The sequence below is a fragment of the Crinia signifera genome, chromosome 3 (genome assembly GCF_055691185.1).
Source record: "Crinia signifera chromosome 3, ASM5569118v1, whole genome shotgun sequence".
NCBI classification, from domain to species: Eukaryota; Metazoa; Chordata; class Amphibia; order Anura; family Myobatrachidae; genus Crinia; species Crinia signifera.
The window spans coordinates 221,130,150-221,150,087 of record NC_139219.1 but is presented as its reverse complement, the minus strand read 5'-3'; the positions used below and the strand labels follow the sequence as shown (position 1 = coordinate 221,150,087).

General features: G+C 42.7%; 1 protein-coding gene across 1 annotated transcript in view; it reads left to right on the top strand.

Moving 5' to 3' along the window:
- The window catches only part of MUC4 (mucin 4, cell surface associated), an 87,358-nt gene extending 68,011 nt beyond the window's left edge, over positions 1 to 19,347 (top strand). Inside the window, exons 31-40 of the mRNA XM_083177495.1 lie at positions 1,492 to 1,608; positions 2,598 to 2,768; positions 2,978 to 3,054; positions 3,971 to 4,047; positions 7,056 to 7,228; positions 9,166 to 9,319; positions 12,606 to 12,806; positions 14,911 to 14,954; positions 17,253 to 17,365; positions 18,803 to 19,347. Coding sequence (XP_083033621.1) covers positions 1,492 to 1,608; positions 2,598 to 2,768; positions 2,978 to 3,054; positions 3,971 to 4,047; positions 7,056 to 7,228; positions 9,166 to 9,319; positions 12,606 to 12,806; positions 14,911 to 14,954; positions 17,253 to 17,365; positions 18,803 to 18,853 — 1,178 coding nt within the window. The 3' untranslated portion in view covers positions 18,854 to 19,347. The remainder of the gene's footprint in view (positions 1 to 1,491; positions 1,609 to 2,597; positions 2,769 to 2,977; positions 3,055 to 3,970; positions 4,048 to 7,055; positions 7,229 to 9,165; positions 9,320 to 12,605; positions 12,807 to 14,910; positions 14,955 to 17,252; positions 17,366 to 18,802) is intronic.
- The last annotated feature ends 591 nt before the right edge of the window (positions 19,348 to 19,938 follow it).

The following is a 19,938-nucleotide window of genomic DNA, read 5'->3' as shown; positions in this document are numbered from 1 at the left end:
AATATTTAAAAAGTTGAATATTAAAGATATTTTAGTCTTGGAGTTCGTCAACAGAGCTACAGTATATCAGCGACCATCAAAAGATGTGGGAGGGTCCCAGTGGCATGCCAATGGATGTTTATGTATGCGCCTTGTGAATGGTGGGCCGGCGTACCACCATTCGCAAGGCGGGATCTGGTTCACACGCAAGCGTGCAAATTCGGATCCGAGCAAATGAACCAGAATAACCCAATATTCTGTAGGCTTAAGGCAGTGATGGCTAACCTCGACACACCAACTGTTGTAGAACTACACATCCCAGTATGCCCTGCTACAGTTTTACTATTTGGCCATGCTAAATCTGATGCAGGGCATGCTGGGATGTGTAGTTTAACAACAGCTGGAGTATCAAGGTTAGCCATCACTGGTTTACAGAACTATAATTATCTGTAAAATACACAGAATATCCTGCATGTAAACTGTCTGGCTGGAGTTTGGCTGATCCCACATTAATACCACAAGCCAGAGGCCACATTTTTCACCCTGCTTTTCCTTGAAGCATTCTTTAGGTACTGGATTTACCATTCATTCCAGTCCAGCAAGAGCCATAACCCATAGCTAGTCCTATCATTATGTAACCACAATCCTCCAGTCTGTTTGTGTTCCCTTTTTTATAATAGCTTGTGAAATCATGATTATTGCCAATGGCTACTTGATGGATCTTATATCACATTCGATACAACACTCTGCTTCTCTCTCTCTCTCTCTCTCTCTCTCGCACGCGCGCTCTCTATCTCTTCTAGATCCAAGCTGATTATGGAATGACAAACTCTTCTCATAAAAGTAATTGTCGATTAATTAACTCCTCAAATTAACCTTTTGCCTAAGTGTCAAACTCTGAAAGGGCCAAAAGGTGGACAGGTTATTAGTCATAGTTGGTGCAAAATTGAATGGGCCTACTGGCTTAAAATTTAAGTGAATCACCCCCTTAGATTGAGCAATATCATCTATATATAAGTCTAGTGTCAGTTTGTCTCCATCTCCTGGCAGAGAGTGAAACTACAGCTCTTTCTCACACATGCATAAACACAGATGGTAGCAGACTAGCTTTCGAAGCTTTTGCTTCGAGCAGGCTTACTAGTACTATATACAGTATTGCTAATTATGAAAAAAAAATACTCACCTGCACCAGGGTTCTGGTGAATGCTAAGTGTCTCCTGGTCACCAAGCTTCTGCTGTGGTCCCTCTCAGATGTGCTGTAATCTGTCATTCTCACTTTACAGCAAACAAGATGCTGCTTTACAGCACCAGGTTACTCAGAGACAGAGATTTCTCATAGGCGCTGACTCTGCATAAGATCTTTCATACTTCCCAGCAATGTTTTAAAATATGTGGATTGGGGCAAGTTTATCTCATTGCATCTGAGATGCGGACTGTGATAAATATGTCCCTTAATGTGTTGTTAATTAAGTTGCACCTTTTAGTCAAACTGCATATTTTTCATTGTATCAGGTAATGGGTCCGTATGTGATGATATTGATGAATGCCGGTACTATAACTGTTCTCCTAATGCAACCTGCAATAACACACTAGGGAGTTACACCTGTACCTGTAATGATGGATTCACAGGTAAGTGACTGCTCTTGTTTTATTACCACATCAACTGGAGTGCAGTTCTGATGCTGTACTTTGAATCACTTTGAATCCCTGTTGAATAAGTACAATAAGTTGGGAGATAGGGGTAAACTTTAGTCAAATTTGGATAATACCGCACCTGTAGAACTACCACTATTTTGGATTTTTGTAAAAGAGGGAGAATGGGGGGAGGCAGGGGATTTGTTGGGGGGGGTGGGGGTTGGCAAGATATAATTGAATTTTAGTGCCCCCAAATTGCTGAATGCCGGTCCCTTATTGGAAGCTGGATCACAGGCCATATGCTGGTTGATTGACAGCTGGTCAGTGTTTGTGGGAGGCACCCCTGTAAAAAGGGTAGGTGGAAATTTATTTTGAAGATGAGTGATTATGGTATAAATTACCCCTCTTCGAGCGGCTGCGTTGACATTCACAGCCATGCACAGGGTTGGCACCCCATATATTACAAGTATGTTCAGTGTGTTAGAATATTGCATTTATTTTTTACTGTTAAAATACTGACCCTAATTCAGAACTGATCCTTTGGCTGCAGGATGGACGATTATCAGTAGGTTGCTCATGCATATGGCCCCACACCATCCTGTGATAAAATCCTGCTCATTTTTGGATTGCTGGCTGTACACAAGTTGATTGACAGAAAGCCGGCATTTTAGAGTGGTAACTGGGCGCTTTCTAGGAGTGTCAGGCAAAACTTATTTTATTTATTATTTACAGTTTCTTATAGCGCAGCAGATTCTGTTGCGCTGTACAAATGTTGACAACACTGAAATTTAAAAAGTTTTTGTTTTACTTAGCTTAGGCACTAGTCATGCCCACTGTGGTAGGGTGCAATGGAGAAAGATGTCATTCCAAAAGCATTGTGGAGACCTTTCAAATTTGTAAGACGTCCCCAATGCTATTATTCCTGCCTGAATATTGATATTCAGCCATACAAGTAGACTGACTGCAATCATTTCTGTCCACAGGTGATGGCACATCATGCTCCTGTGCTGAGTGTGAGGTAAATTATTGCAGCAATGGCGGCACATGTACTAGGATTGGGCCATCTTGCACTCCTTCATGTGACTGTATCCTGCCATTCTATGGTGATAGATGCAGAACAGGCAGCAACAGATTCCAGGCACATCTTAGCCCAGGTAAGTTCAAATTCCTTCCTGTACTATAAGTCATATGCTATTGTTATCTGAAATACGAAATGTGTATTTCCCATTTGGAACCCAGATAGTTATTACACTGCCTAAAAGTGGATTTTAATAAACATATAATTAGGTAAAATGAAGATGATATGAAATTTGTGTAACAGCGCTTTTTATAATGTCTAATACTATTTATATCTTATATGTAGATGTGAAAAAGAGGTCTGTAAATGTAACACTAACATCTACAGAAAGTAGTTTTACTTTCCAACAAGCATATGATAAGGTATGTGTGTTTTATATCATGTATAATTCTGTAAGGATTAAGGACTAGTTGTATAAAGCAGTAATAAGGGAGAAGTGAGTCAGAGGAGAAGTGGCCCATGGCAACCAATCAGCTGCTCTGTATAATATTATATTATGCAAATTACAGATGTTACTTCAGTGATGATTGGTTGACATGGAACACATCTCCTCTGGCTCACTTTTTCCTCCCTTATTCCTGCTTCATACATCTACCCCAAAGATAGATAAATGCTGTAATGTCCAGCCATCAAAATTTTTATTATAGTTCAGTCATATCTTATATTGCATTTGGTACCACAGTGAATTACACTGTCTTAATGACACCTTTTATGCTTTACAGATAATAATAAGCTTGTGGCTCATTGCAAAAAAGTAATAGCTGTCTATTGAAAACCACATTGTCGGCCTGATTCACACCTGTTCGCTAGGCAGCCTAGAGAACAGGTAAACGCTGCCCGACACCCTGCCGAACACATGCTTTCCCCCCGTGACGCAAAAATCCCCTCTCTAACATGCAAGGGGATGTGTACACTAACACATCCCCTTGCGTTTTTTCACCCATTCTGCTAGATTGTCTTTTATTATGGCCACAGATTGCCAAATTCAGTTGTCCGCCCAAGCAGGCATAGACACGCATGCTGGGTGTGCCCCTGCTTCTACCCCCTGCCTGTCCCCATTCCTCCCACTATGGAGTGAACCCCCGACCATCTGTAACAGGGCAGAATTCCTTGTTTATTTGATGTAGTACAGCATTGTTGTTCTAGTAGGCTATCTCCTTTTACACTGTGACTGTATGTTGCATTAAGAGGTATCCAAACACATATCTCCGCTATAGACAAATGATGTGCACATGAATTTTATACACACTACACAGTTTTGTTTTTTCTCTTTTGCAGATACAAAATATTCTGAATAAAGCACCCGTGAATGTGACGTCTCTTTTTAGTAATACCAGTGAAATGGAAATCCCACAGTAAGTTGTATCTGCTTTAAGGAGCCCAAACACCAGCTGTACATTTACCTGATCCGTTCCGTTAAGCAATGGCCATTTTTAATAGGTCAATGCCAATCATTTCAGATCAGCAAATCAGAAAAATTCAACATGTTTAATATCTGATTCCCTAACCCAGGCTTTGCAGGATCAGGGAAGTGAGAGCATCCTACGCATATTTATATAAAAGTCTTTAATCCCAAAAATTGAGTGACTCTACTGCCCCCCACCCCCCTGAACGTGTGACCATGTCTTCCACCCCCGAACCTGCATATAACCCCCCTGAAGTCAGAAAGGGGTGATGTCATGACATTCCCACTGCATCACATCATTATGGCTGTGCTTTTGCAGGCATGCCAACATTTCACTAATTGGCATCATTGCACATGCTTATATGCCCCCTATATGCCACACCATGATCATACTTGCCATGCCACATCCAATGGTAACATAGCATATGCCAGATGCCACGACCAGTTTCAAGGTTAAAAATTAAGGCTAAAGCCACAGCCTTTGTTTGCAAGTTGTAGTCCTGCTAGTGCTACCACTGCTTCATGACTAGAATAATGTCTATTATACAGTCATGAAGCAATTTATAACCTCATATGACGATGATGATTCATACACCTTCTCATTCTGAGTATGGTAGAGGTGTCACACCTTTAATATAGACAAATAATAATAATAATAATAATAATAATAATAATAATAATAATAATAATAAAACAGAACAATAAGGCTAAATAATAATAAAGGGGCAGATGTATTAAACTTTAACAAGAGATAAATGCAAGGGTGATAAGGAGAGATAAACATCCAGCCAATCACCTGCCAACTGCCATGTTACAGCCTGTGTTTGAAAAGAGTCAGTAAGGAGCTGATTGGCTGGACGTTTATCTCTCCTCATCACCCTTGCTTTTATCTCTTGTTAAGGCTTATTACATCTGCCCCAAAGTGTGTGTTCACAAATACTAGATTAACGTTTAGGGATGTCCACATTAGCTACTGTATTTATTAGTCTGACTTTTCTGACACTGAACTCATGGAGAAGCCTCTTTTCACCATTTCTACACCCTCTGAATATGTAGAAATAAGCCGTACAAGTAAAGCTGGTCACATAGACATTAAGGGGGGTATTCAATCTAGGATTACGGCTGTCGATCCCTGCCAATAGCCATGATCCTGGCCCATTTGCGGTCAGCCCAACAGCTGAGGAACAGGCGGGATTCAATGTCCCGCCTGCTGATCGGTGCAAAGGGGGAGTGGCCGCAAAAACGGCCGTGGATTGGAGATCTGCATCTGGGATCGCGAATTCCACGGCCGTTATCGGAAGAAAGGGCCCGACAGCTTCTAAAGTCGGGTCCATTCTGCCGTGATCCATCTTCAATGCTGTCACTAATGACAGCATTGAATAAGGAGCCGCCGCTATTTCCCCCGTTGGAAATAGTGGCGGTACATGGAATACCCCCCTAAGGATGCTAGTGTGGAATTGCAACAAGATGAGGGATATTTGTGTTTCTGATGCTAATAAGGATGTTGATGATGAGCATGTTTGTCCGTGATAAAAAGGAGGCCATGCTCATGCCTTAGCATAAGACCTAGAAAAGTAGTCACCACTTATGTATGTAATGATTTTTACCCAAATTAGTAAAGATAAGTAGAGATAGGGACGTTAACCCTCTAGGCAACCCCTCCCTGTTATCATTTGCAGCAAGTCCATGCAAGATATTTACCAAAATCTGACAAAACCCTGTAAAATAATAATAACTTGTACAGTAACAGCTACCAGCAGTTTAAATAAACACCATCACCAACCTCCTCATTTATGATCAAAGGTAATCCCTTCAAAAATTGATTTTGTATGGGTTCAAACTGACTAAGCACTTTAGCCACAAAAGAGGGAGTCTAATGTCAATGAAGTGTTTGGTTTGTTGTTGCAAATATACTTTTTAAATTAATATACAACATACTGTAATGCCGAGTGAGAGGGTCGAAGGGCATTTCCATCCTGCTCCACTTTTTTAGTAGAAAAAAATTGTATTATCCCTAATATTTTCTGGAGCACCTCATACATTTACTACAGGGGGTAGTATGGCCATCAATTTCTCATTACAACCTTAATCCTTGGCTATTAATATTGAATATTTTTATGCCCTTTTCTCTATTGGGGTCCATTTATCAACATTATTTTTACTAAAATAATGTGAACTAAGGTTTTGTACCATTTTTACCATTATTTTAGTTTTGCTGGAATGTATAAAATGGCTTTTGGAGCATTTTCTGTTAAAAACTGCTCCAAACCCCTTAATTTGCATTTTATAGTAGCTAGATCACATTTTACATACTTATTGGAAATCCGATCTGGCCAAATTTACTGAACAAAAAGTGAAAAAGATCGTAGTGAGCCATGTGATAATTGCGCCAGCTTTAGCTTTAGCTAGCAAACTACAGGGCTCACATACAGTATGAATTGGGGGTTCTGTAAATCAGGGGCTCAACTTTGCTCCGCTACGCACACTTTGCTGTCCTCAATTGAAGTCCACGTAGATTGTAAAGTATGAACAAGTTATCTTAAAGAAAAACATTGTGAAAAACTCATATAGACCTTTTCATGGGCCGACCGTTGCCATGTCGACCTATTGCTTGTATCAACCTTCTGTCAATGTCGTCCTAGTGCAAGTAGACCTTTTGCCTCTCAACCAGTAGTGGTCGACTTATTGACTGTTGGCAAAGACACTGTCGACCTTACAACTGGAACCAATTAATGCAGATGATACAATATTTAAAAACATGTAGTAGAACAAGACCTCACAAGCCTTTTCCATCAGTGATCATAAATTGTGCATTTTAACAGTATATTGTAATTAAGGTACGAAATTATATTTATCAAAGAATACATTACACAATACATTAAAACCAGAATTTCCCAACTACAATTGTGTTTTCTTTAAATGTTTTTATGATTTATTTGACATCTTTTTTTATTCCAGGATTTTCCCTTCTGGTTATTCTGCAATATTCATTGCTCGATTTACTTATTTGGCAAATATTCAAATAATTACATTTCTAAATGATCAACTGGTGGAGTATCTTGAGAAAAATGCTGATAACCGCAAACGCTCAGTGGACCTAACAGTTTCTAACATCACAGATGGTGACAAATGTAAGATTTCTGAAGTACATCAATATGGGGCTGATTTGTCAACATTATTGGGACTAAAATAATTTGAAACCTTTTCATATTATTTTATAATCACCTACAGCAGGGCCGAAACTAGGATTTCTGTCGCCCGGGTCAATGCAGTAATTTGGTGTCCTTCCTCCCCAACCCCCCCCTCCCCCCCACAACATAGGGTCACAAGGGTACATGGCACATCCCAGTCACACAGGAGCGGCATCTACAGTATACGCTCTGAGCTGCATGTATACATACAGATTGCATTCAATACATGCAGCTCAATCAGCAAATAGGTGTTGTAAATGATATAGCTGTAATACACAGCATAATAATACTTACTGTAGATGCTGCTCCAGTGGGGCCAGGTTGCCGTCCTCTGTGCCGACCACACCCCTCCCTGTCGATATCTCCTGCACTGCCGGGAGCCCACAGCATCCCCGCCGCCACGTTTACAGCCACCCGGCCTGCTGATCTTTTATCGCCACCACATTTTCTGACTGCTGGGGGGGGGGGAGGAGGTTGCTGCCTGTAGCACAGGGTACTGCACCATCAGCCATCAGAACAGGCACCAGACAACTTGCTCCTCCCCTAATGCCCCCACCCTATCCTGCGCCCGGGTCACCTGACCCCCTAGCTCCCCTCTAGTTACGGCCATGCCTACAGCAGGGGTAGCCAAATCCAATCCTCGAGAGCTACCAACAGTTCACGTTTTCCAGCTCACCTCACAGGTACACAGGTGCACTCATTACTGACTGACACATTTTAAAAGATCCACAGGTGGAGCTAAATACTTCACTTGTGATTCTATGTGGAGACATGGAAATCATTAACTGTTGGTACAGTAGCTCTCAAGGACTGGAATTGGCTATCCCTGACCTACAGTAATGGCTTTTAGAGCAGTTTTCGTGCAGCTATTTTGAAGTGTATGTCTTAAGCCATAAAATTATTAAACTAATGGGGGGTAATTGTTTTCCCTCTTAGAAGGTGGGTTAGTCAGCTTTTGGACACCAAAAGATGGACTTTAGATGAGTTCATCTGTTTTACATGGTTAACACTGCCTGTGTGAGGCATGCTCAATATGCTTGTGCGCCCAAAAACAATAAAACCTGATTAATGTTGGGCATCTAAATATGCCATTAAGATGGAAAAATTAGACACTCAAAATCTTTTTAATTTCCCCTTGTCACGCTTTTTCTATTACAACTATTAATACTCTGATATCCTTTGTGATTTATAATCAAAGATGGTGTTACCCACCAGGCATCACATTCTGGGGCTCGGTACATATGGAAAAAGTGATAAAAACCCTGTAAATGGCATTTTTTCACACATTTTAGGTTTAAGTACTTCCCGCCTTTAGTGTGATAAGAGAGCTAAGTGGTTCTGTATAATTATACAGTATACATTTATAGACTAAGAAAATTGTATCTGCTGCAGAATTTACTTAGACAAAAAGGTGCTGCACATATCTGAAAAATACCAATAAAACAAAAATGATAATATAGTGAAATGTATTAAAAAAAAAAACACATTAGTAAACACACAGTGAGACTTTAATAAATGGGTGATATCCCATTCCTCTTTCACCATTATTGCTAAAAGGTCACTACCACCTACCAAAAAAACATTGGGGAAACATTGGAAAAATAGTGAAAAACCTTTGCCTCCAATTTGAATTTAGTAATAATTGGTTACCCCCTATGTCAGGGCTGGGCAACACCGGCCCTACAGATGTTGATGAACTACACATCCCAGCATGCCTTGCATCAGTTTCAGCATGGCCACATAGCAAAACTAATACAAAGCATCCTGGGATGTGTAGTTCATCAACATCTGGAGGGCCGGTGTTGCCCAGCCCTGCCCTATGTGTATTAAAGTTGAGAGAAGCTTGTTGGCTGATAATTGTCATCTTCTTTCTTTAGTGACTTTAGATGAGCTGAAGACACTGGCTAGCTGTAATTCCGATAACTACACCCTAAATAATGAAACTTTTGAATGTGTTTTGAATTGCATTCTCATTTCATACTGTAAGAATAATGGCATCTGTGAACTCATTGATGGAGAATATAAATGCAAGTAAGTGGACATCCTATCCAGGGGCGTAACAAGAAGGATATGGGCCCCATAACAAAATGTTGGAAGGGCCCCCCTCCCCCAATTGTCACTACAATGCCCATTGTGGGGGTGTGGGGGAGAAATAGTGATAGACTAAGAGACAGTGGGTGTAGGGGAGAGAGAAAGGGGGAGAGGGCAATATGGAAAATGAGGGGGAGAGAGAGAATGAGAGGGAAAGAGAGAAGAGCAAGAGGGAAAGGGAGGAGGCGAGTAGGAGTGAGAGTGTTAGCGGGAGATGGGGGGAGAGAGAATATCAGTGAGAGAAAGAGAGGGGGTCAGCGAGAGACAGAGGGAGAGGAAGAGAGGGTCAAACGGGGCTAAAGATAGAATGGGCGTCCAGGAGAGAGTGTGAGACTGTGCCAGGTAGAGGGGTGGGGGTGAGACCATCGGAGAGGGTATTGGGGAGAGATAGGGCTATAGAGAGGGTGTGTGGTGGGGGTATGAGAGCACAGGTAAAAAAAGGGGATGGAGTCTGTCAGAGAGAAGGAGGAAAGAGAGTGAGAGGGGGAGCATGGGGAAAGAAGTGGGGAGAAGAGAGGATAAAGTCTATGGGCAGAGAGAGAGATAAAGAGAGGGGGATAAAGAGGTGAGAGTGGAGTGGGAGATTGGGTCGAGAGAAGGAGCAGTGGCAGGGGGAAAGAGAGCAGGAGAGCCCCCCCCCCCCAGTATAGACGGCGCAGTGTGCATCCTTGTACCTCCCCAAATCCCCCCTCCCCTCCCCCTCCAAGAGGAAAGGTGGCACTGTACCTCGGCAGCACTGGGTTCCACTCACCAGTGCCAGGCTACCACTGGGTCTCTGCACCGCATGGCCGGGTTCCCGCATCTCAGGACTCCAGAGCACACTTCTGGTTTTTCACACCGCTGCGCACACACACACACTACGCGCCGGGTCTCTGTCATCAGCCCCGGAAGCAGGACAGGTCAGACAGCACAGCACACTCTTGTATTTCGCGCTGTCTGGCTTGTCACTAGGCAGTAGTAGCTGGACCGCCTCCACCAGCGCTGCGCTGCGTTTCAGTTACGCTGCCTTCATTCTATTTCTGTGCGGAAAGGACAGTCACTGGGGGCACGGGACAACAGCGCTAATTTAAAGAGGGTGCAGGGGATTGCTAGCTTGGCTTTGGGCCCCCCAACCCGCCGGGCCCCATAGCAACTGCATCCCCTGCACCCTTTATTGTTACGCCACTGATCCTATCTGAAAGAATCAAGCAATTTATATAGCATTTACAAAGCATTTAGGGTAGAAAGCCATTTGCTATCAGCAGGGATGGAGTGGGGTCTGAAATGGGGTATGGGTGAAAACCGGACCAACACAAAACCTCCGGACCGCCGGACCGGACATCAAACTCTGCATTTTGTAGCTTGTAGCCTCCGGTCCGGGGGGTGTCCTGTCCGGGGGTGTCCTGTCCGGGGGGGCTGCCTGTCACACCTGTCACCAAGTAGAGGAGGGGGGGGGGGTAGAATAAAGCCTCCCTGTATGGTCCGGGCATGTAGCAAAAACTGGACGGTCCGGACCAGCTGGGGAGGCTGTAATCTCCCCTCCCCCATGTCCCTGGTGATAGCTATCACAGGGGACCCCCCCGGACAAGACACCCCTGGACAGGACACCCCCCCGGACCGGACCCTACGAGCTCCGGACTGCAGATTTTGATGTCCTGTCCGGCAGTCCGGGGTTTAGTCCGGTCCGGTTTTTACATAGTCACTCTGAAATGGCATGCAAAAAAACAAACAACATCGCAAACATAATATTACATCACAAAGATAGAGATGCAGAGCTGGACACAAAGTGGAATACCATACCACTCCAACAGCCTCTAAGGAGGGAATTCAACTGGTGCCTAGGTGAGAAAACTGCACTTTTTTACGTTTTAAGGATGACTCCGATTCAACTTATTCATTTAAAGTGTCTATTTTTTTGGCTACATGAAAAATTCAGCACGGTTCCAAAAACATGTTGATCATGAATTATGTTTTTTTGGCAAAATGACAGGTGTCTTTGTATGGTTTCGACCTGCATCAGCGATAAAGGACTCAAGGTGCCCATTTGCGGTGCGATGCAATGCGTGCTCCCGCGGGCATCCCATCGCACAGTACAAAAAGTATGTGCTGCATACTGCCTTCTGATCACATCCCATTGCATGCAAAACACATGCATTGCGATGCGATCCAGCACATAACGGGTTTGCGATCATCGCACCGTGTATGGGCACCTTTAAATATTCTCAAACTTGAAGTCAAAAGATGAAAATGTAAATCAATAAATGCTCTTTGAAAATATATCTATTTATATGTTTACTAGAATGACTTATTCTCACACCTATATTAACCACTTAACTGACATTTTTGTATGATTGCATTAGGTTTACAACATCTACCGGTATTTAAAACATATTATAATGCAATCATAAAAAAATGGCAATATCTAAGTGGTTTTTGGAAAACATTATTAGCCAGTTAAGTGGTTAATATAGGTGTATCTTTTCAAAGAACATTTAATGATTTAGGGGGAGGCATTCAATTTTTAAGTGGTTAAAATAGGTGTGAGGGGATTAAATACTAATATAATTCGCCCATGACTGATGATGGGCCAGATGCACTAAGCTTCAAAAATGATAAAATGGAGAGTGATAAACAGCCAGCCAATCAGCTGATTGGCTGGCTGTTTATCACTCTCCATTGTATCACTTTTGAAGCTTAGTGCATCTGGCCCGATATCTGAAGTTGGGGGTGATGCCAGGCTGCTATGATTGGGGGAGGGAACCAGAAATCAGAGGCGCCAGGAGGTCCCTCTGAGATTGGCTGCTACTGGAAGATTATAGTTCAGCAGCTGTCCAGTGGGTGTCTTTAAAAGTCTAGTCTGGTGTGGTTGCATCGAATGCAAGAACACCATGCAGGTATTTAATTATATATAAACTGACAGCTCTGAGCCACCCCTGGCATTTCAGCTCTGCCATCTTCCAGTTAGAATCCAGTTTGTACCCTTACCCTTTGTTTTCATGTTTTTTTTTGTCCTTTGTTCTCCACTGAAGCACATTACACATTTACAAGAATACTATCAATGCACTACAAAAGGCATATATACAGTAGTAGTGCATGAATAGAGTGATAGTATTGGATTTCATGTATCACTTGTTTCATGTACAGTGTATGTCCTTTTGTGATATCAAATACATTTATTTTCTGACTTAAAAAGTTACAGTATAGAAAACCGTTATAAGCATTTTTCCACATTCTGCACTTATTTCAGCTGTCGCCCCTTTGCACTATATCACACATCTGGACCTCAGTGTGAGAGCCTCTCCTTGAACCTGAATACTTTCTTTGGGATATTATTTGGAACTTTGGCATTCATCGTCCTGCTGCTACTGGGCATCTGGTTGGGAGTACGCTTCTATCAACAAAGGATATTTTATAATTATCATGAAGATAATGATGATGATACCGATGAGTGAGTGACTTCTCTTAGTGTGTACTTTAAACTTATATTCTATAGTGTCTGTAATAATAACATAGGGCCTGATTCATTTCAGACCTGTTTGCTAGGCTGTGTATACTTGCAGACTAGCAAATAGGTCAGTGCCACCCGCTGAAAGCCTATCACTGCTGCTCTGTATAATTTTATATTATGCAAATTACACCTGGCCCCATAAGTCATACTGACATTACTGGTATAAAGTATGCGTTGTTCTTTTACTGTATGACATAGTTGCAAATTGTGGAAGTAGAAGTCATCATGTGAGGCAGCAGAGTGGGATGCCTAGCGTGACTGATCTGACAGGTCCCATGTAACTCTAATAGCATTGGACAACTAGAACATACCAGGATACTGTGCTGACTCATTTGATATGTGACACTTGTATATCTATCTGTTTACCAATCACAACAGCATTTGGCATTTTGGAAAGCCATGGCTGTAATCTATACAGATTCTGAGACTATATGGGGCAGATTTATTAAGCCTGGTGAAGTGATAAAATGGCTGGTGATAATGGTGTGTTGCGCTGATTTTATAGTTACGCCACTGCTTCTCCCTCCCCTGTTACCAAAAGTGGGAGATTTATTAGTGTTATCTCTTTCAAAGCTTTAAATAAATAAATCTCCCCCTTAAGTCACATAAAGTCATTTATGTGACTTAAGGCACCTGACATAGATGGATGGACATGCTGTAAACCTGTACATAGCAAGATAGGCATAGGGCTGTATTCAATGTGAATACCGGCGACGTGCAGCGAATCCTGTTTAGGATTCGCTGCACATTCGCCACTGCTCGCTGCGTTCCGGAGCCTCGCCGGCTCCGGTATTCAACGAGTCAGGGGCTCGCTGCCCCTGACTGGCGAATTTGAGCTCCTGCGGCGGACGCCGCAGGGAGCCTGAGGACGGTGGCAGGCAGGGAGATAGAAGTCTCCCTGCCTGCCCCAGAACGTTTGTGGGGGGAGGTGGGCTCCCCGGGTGCCAGGCAGCACAGGCTGCCCCCCGGGGGTGCCAGCAGGGGACCGGGCATATTCACTACACCCGATCATGAATATGTAATGATCGGGTGAAGTGAATATATGAATATCTAAAAAGCGGCTCGGCTCCGGCCCCCTGCTGGCTGGTCTGTGTAAAAAAATATATATATATTTTTTAAATTAAATATATATTCATGTGCTTACAGCACATGAATAAAAATAGCATGCCCCTCCTCAGAATAAAATTCCTGATTTTTTTACACCAAATGTAAAAAACAAAACACTTTATTTTAAAAGTTCACATTCCACTTCACCATAAAAAAGATAGCGATTGCTACTCTGTGAATCATGGCGAAAAAAACCTTGAAATGTATTCGCCATCTGGTCATTGAATAGGGTGATTCACCGTTTTAGTCAGAAATTCGCCTTACAGCACAAAATCGCCATAAAAACCTGGCGAATCAGCCTCATTGAATACCGCCCAATGTCCTATATCAGGGGTGGCCAAACCTACAGTATCCTCAAGATCAACCAACAGTTCATGTTTTTCAGATAACCTGTGGATATATAGTAGGAAAGAACAGGGGCACCGACAGGTCACCCGGGCCCCGGTAAAATTGAAGGGGCATGGACACCAATGGGAGTGTGGCCTCTGGGAGCTGGGTGACCAAACCAGTGTGGGGAAAAAAATTGATAATTTGTGCGGGCTGGGATCCTTCTTGCACACACAGAGGGAGAGAGGTGACCGGCTGCAACAAGGGAGGGGGACCCAGCAGACCCAGCCAGGGTAAAAAGTACCCCCACCCCCCCTTCTTGATGCCACTGGGAGTTAATACAGCATGTTCGTACATGTGACAGTTAGTAATGACTACAGCTGTGCACTAGCTAGGTGATTTGGAAAACGTAGACTATTGGTACAGTAGATCTCGAGGACCAGTTTGGCCAGCCCTGTCCTGTATGATTGCTGTATCTTTCACATTATGTTCTTCTGTTTTCCTCTCATAATTTATTCAATGGCTACAACATAGTTCTTTATATATAAATATATCCCTTGCTTCTCTCTTAATCCTCTAATAACAGTAGACATTTTGTCTTGCTATTCAGGTTTTTCCACAATCGGTTTAACTGGGATTCATCTTTATTTTCATGTAAGTACAACTCATATTTTATAAGCTATCATCTAAGACAATTAATTGCCACAATTTGTTTTGAGAAATAAATTGAGATATATATATAGGACTTATAGCAAATGTATTCATCAGCTACTTAGTTATGTGACACCGGATATGGGATACCCCATAGTTGCCATTTTGATAAAGGGGTTGGTGCCATTGTCATTAGAAAAGAAAGTTGGTTTAAAAATAAGATTTGTTATTGTGGCTGCTGGAGGACATTGGCCCTTATTCAGATCTGATTGCAGTACAAATTTGTTCTCAAAATGGGCAAAACCATGTGCACAGCAGGTGGGGCAGATGTTACATGTGCAGAGAGAGTTACATTTGGGTGGGGTGTGTTGAAACTGAAATCTAAATTGCAGTGTAAGAATAAAGCAGCCAGTATTTATCCTGCACAGAAACAAAATAACTCACACAAATCTAACTCTCTCTCTATACATGTTACATCTGCCCCACCTGCAGTGCACATGGTTTTGACCATTTTGTAAAAAAAAGGTGAAAAACCCCATGTCGTCCTTTTGACTGTCAACCTTCCCCATGTCGACCTAATGATTGTGTCGTCATAACACCATGCCAACCGTCAGTCATGTTGACCTTCATGCATGTTGACCTAGTGGTGTTGACCTAATGCTTGTCGACCTAGTTGTTGTATATCCAAGGATCCATACCTCACTGTACTTCAGTGTCTGTGTAGTATGTAGTATGCAGTGTAATGAGAATGCAATTGTGTTACTGTGTGGAATAATCCAAATAGGGGGTACTATTGTGGACCACTGTTTCTTTATAAAGTATGGGAGGTAGGGCACAAATTTATAGTTTTTAGGACATAGTCAAAAAACCTGGCACTGGCCCAAGAGTGCCTAATGGGGGGTGTCGGTGTCAGGGGAGAAGAGTTCCACCACCTCTCCAGAACCACTTAAGCCCTGGTGCTGACGCACAGATGCTGACACAGTGACAGATGGATGCCAACACACAGACACAGGGACTGACTGAAGTACAGTTCCCTTCAGTGCCATCCCATAGGACCTAATTCAGATCTGATCCTAGGACAAAGTTGTTCTCATAGTGGGCAAAACGGTAACCATGTGCACTGCAGGTGGGTCTGATGTAACATGTGCAGGGAGAGTCAGATTTGTGTGAGTTATTTGTTTCTGTGCAGGGTAAATACTGCCTTCTTTATTTTTACACAGCAATTTAGATTTCAGTTTGAACAGACCTCACTCAAATCTAACTCTCTTTGTACATGTTACATCTGCCCCACCTGCAGTGCACATGGTTTGGGCCATTTAGAACAAATTTGCCATTCAAGTCTGAATTAGGCCCATATGCCACTGCCTAAAGCTTCCTAATGGTAGCTCTGGCCCTGGTTACAGCCTGTTCTACTATAAATACTGTATAAACTAAATCAGTAGTACAAAACACAGCAAACTGGCAGTATGGAAGTCAACATCTGACCTATGTGTAAGACTCAACAGGAACAAAGAGCTTGATTCTGGTTGATTCCCTAAGCAGCGTAAATTCGCTGGTTAGCTGCCATGCGAAATCCCCGCCACATTGCGAATGGACGTTTAGCATAAACATCTATTCATAGGGGAGCATACGGGGGCGGAATCTTTCGATGGTCGCCCTGTTCGCAAATATAAGTCAGTCTTTGCGGTGTCCGGGTGCTAGAACGAGGTGGGCGGGTGACATCCTGTGTTGTCAGCCACCCACCCCTGGCAGGCAGCTGCCCGCCTGCGTACACATTGGGATGCCCAGCATTTTCCTGGGCTGATCCACGCCCAGGAAATGCTGGGTGTCCCCCTGGCACAGCCCCCTTCCTGTCTCCATCACGTCCCCCCCTCCTGAGCGAATGCCTCGGCGACTGTTCACAGTGGTCCCGCACACGCACATATGGTAATATATGCATGCACAGAGCCTAAACATCAGACCTTGGTGGAAATACGCCGGAACCTGAGAAAAGAAAAATCTCATGGAAGTAATCACCTCTCCCATTTTATTTTTTTTATCTAACTTCAGCCCCTACCCTTATCATTCTGTTGGAAAATTCCTACCTAACAACAGGGATCTTATTTTTTACCCTATCAGCTAAATCCCCAACTAAACTCTTAATAACCACATTGTGAATGATAACCCCCAAGCAATGCCATTTATATTCCACAGACCAATCAGCTCTTCCATCTTTTTATGGTAGTAAAATCTGTCTACAAGTATTTACCCTCAAATTGACTGCTATATGTAATAACTCAGTTTCTTCTTTATCTTCTTTAGTAAATTTTGAAAGGTTTGGAGAAACAAAAAAACAAATTGACAGCCCAGACTCAAATGTACCACATTTGACCAAATTTACTCCGAAACTGGAAAAAATAGATAGCATGAAGGAGGTACGTATTTCTATTGGTTGTTCACATTTTAATGCAAGTGTATCTTATTGCAGATGCTTGTTACCAGAACTAAAGTACTGTATCAGTTGTTGCACTGTGATGGACTGATTCAGAGGTAGATGCAGTAGCATTCCCTGTTGTAGTTTTTTCCAGATTGACGGCTGAAGTTAGCTTCAGCCATCCCCTTGTGTATTTGCATGCAGCGGAAACAGAGGCGTAACTATAAATTTTGCTCCCCCCTGCCAAAAATTTTACTGCGCCCCCCCCCCTTCCTTCCCCCATGGCATTTCGGTAAGGCAAACACATGGAAAAAAATACTTTTTTTTTTAATAGCACTGGTTTAAAAAACAAACCTCTTTTATTCAGAAGTTTGTCACTGACTGGGTGGGATGGGCGACTTGTTCCCCTGTTCTTCCCTCTGCTGTTTTCCCGGCTCCTCTGGCTCTCCAGTCTCCAGCGTGTGACGTGATGACATCACACGCATAGGAGCAATTGAAGCTGAGGCAAGGACCAGCAGACACTGCTGCTTCCCCTGCCTCAGTCTGACACGAATAGGCCACGCCCCCTGCCGCCCACCCCCCTCCCATTGGCTCTCTTGCCCACAGTCATTTTTTTTTATTTTTTTTAAATGACATCCGGATTCACCATCATGGCCGCGCCCGTGCCGACTGAGCGAGCGCACGGGCAGCGGCGGGCAGTGGCAGGCGGCCTGGGGCCGGGCAGGTGGCACAAGTCAGCACACAGAAGCCGGCAAACTGTGGTCAGTGTGCCGCAGCCGGACACTGACTTGTCCGGCGGCGGCACCCCCACTATGCTACCGCTGCCTGCGCTGCCCCATAAGTATTCTGGACTCTGTCCAGACTCCGTCCAGGACCAGCACACAGCGCCCACGCAGCCCCCGCTCCCCCAAGCAGCAGCGGGGGCTGCCTCACGATATCTCCGCCCCTGAGCGGAAAGTGTAAGCCCTGAGACGCCCACATGTAATGGTAATGGATTATGTTAATCCACTGGTGGTTGAAGCAAGCCACCATCTTTAAACAATCAAACCACTGACTCTTGCAGAAGCTAATGGCAGGCAAAGTGTCTTCTTATCAACTTGGACTAAACATGGTTCCTGTAGTGGGAACACAGCTGCTTGCATTGACACATCGGGACACTCCCATGACAAGCCATTCAATGGCCTTTTTTGCATACACTTCAGTCCACATTTCATTAACCAATCAGAAACAACCATGGTTTTGTGTTGCTGTTACCAATGCCAGGGATCCCTTATACAACAACATAGAGTTGCATAGTCAGGGAAATGCACATGAATAATTGCTGAACTGTGCAAACAATAGCACTTTGTCCACCTCTTAATCAGTCCCTTAGTGTTTATTTACCTTCATATCTCTGTAAAATATATTTGACATTTTTTTTTTGATGGATTTTTTTCAGTTCAAGACAAAACGGCCAGAAATTAAAAGTGATTTGAACGGGTATGACTAGAAGACTGAAACAAAGCGCAGGAATGTTCCTACTGTACATTGTTAGGAATATTTTCACACTGGCCAGTACAAGGCAGTGTCAGATTAGACCTGCACACATCTCGTAAAACTGGACCAAAATGACGAGTAGTTATATGGGAGCAAGTAGTTATTTCAATTTCAATTGCACTTTTAGCCACATATTTAAATAAAAAAGTGTTAATTTATGGCAGAGAATATTTTTAATGCAGAGCATAAGGCATTAAAAGCCATATCTTAGGAACATAAATGTGTACAACAAAGTAGATGATTGATTAGTATTATAATGCACAATGTTAATAATGGAAAATTTATTTATTGAACTTTTTAAAAGTTATTAAGGCAGATGTGCTAGGCTTTGGAGTGGAGAGAGATACACTATCAGCCAGTCAGTTACTAACTTGCCAAGCACAGCCTGTAACATGGCAGTTACAGTAGGAGCCAACTGACACTTTTTGATTGATTAAAAAATGTCATATGTACTATACATTCCAGTTTATACATTTATCAAACTGTATAATAAATGTAAATGCTACATAATAAAATCAAAATATTTAATCCTGAATTACTTATTTATATACTGGCCAAATTGAACCAATAAAAAATATTTGTGTTTGTTTCAATTTTTTATTTTTATATTCATGAAAAATTACAATTTGATAATACATCCTACTAATTAGATACAGACGAATGGAGGTAGACATTATGTGGCTTCCCCAATAAATCTGTATGAATGAGGTATCAAACCTTTTTAAAGAGAAAAAGCACAGAAGATTCCCAAAGCAACTATGGTAACTTTAGAAAATCTTAAGTGCCATAAGTTTCTGTCAAATCCATCATAAATAGTAAGGACAAGCACTGAAATATTGGGTATAGATGGATCTATCTGTATTGTTTTCTTTGTATTGCAGTATCACAATGTTGGTGTACAGTAACCTGGTGCCCACAGTTAGGGGGAGATTCAATCGCCGTCGAGCATCTCCCGTGGTGGAGATGCTCGACGGGCCCTATTCAATGCTGTCTTCCCTGACAGCATTGAACAGGATTTCCTGTCAGAACGAGCCCGAC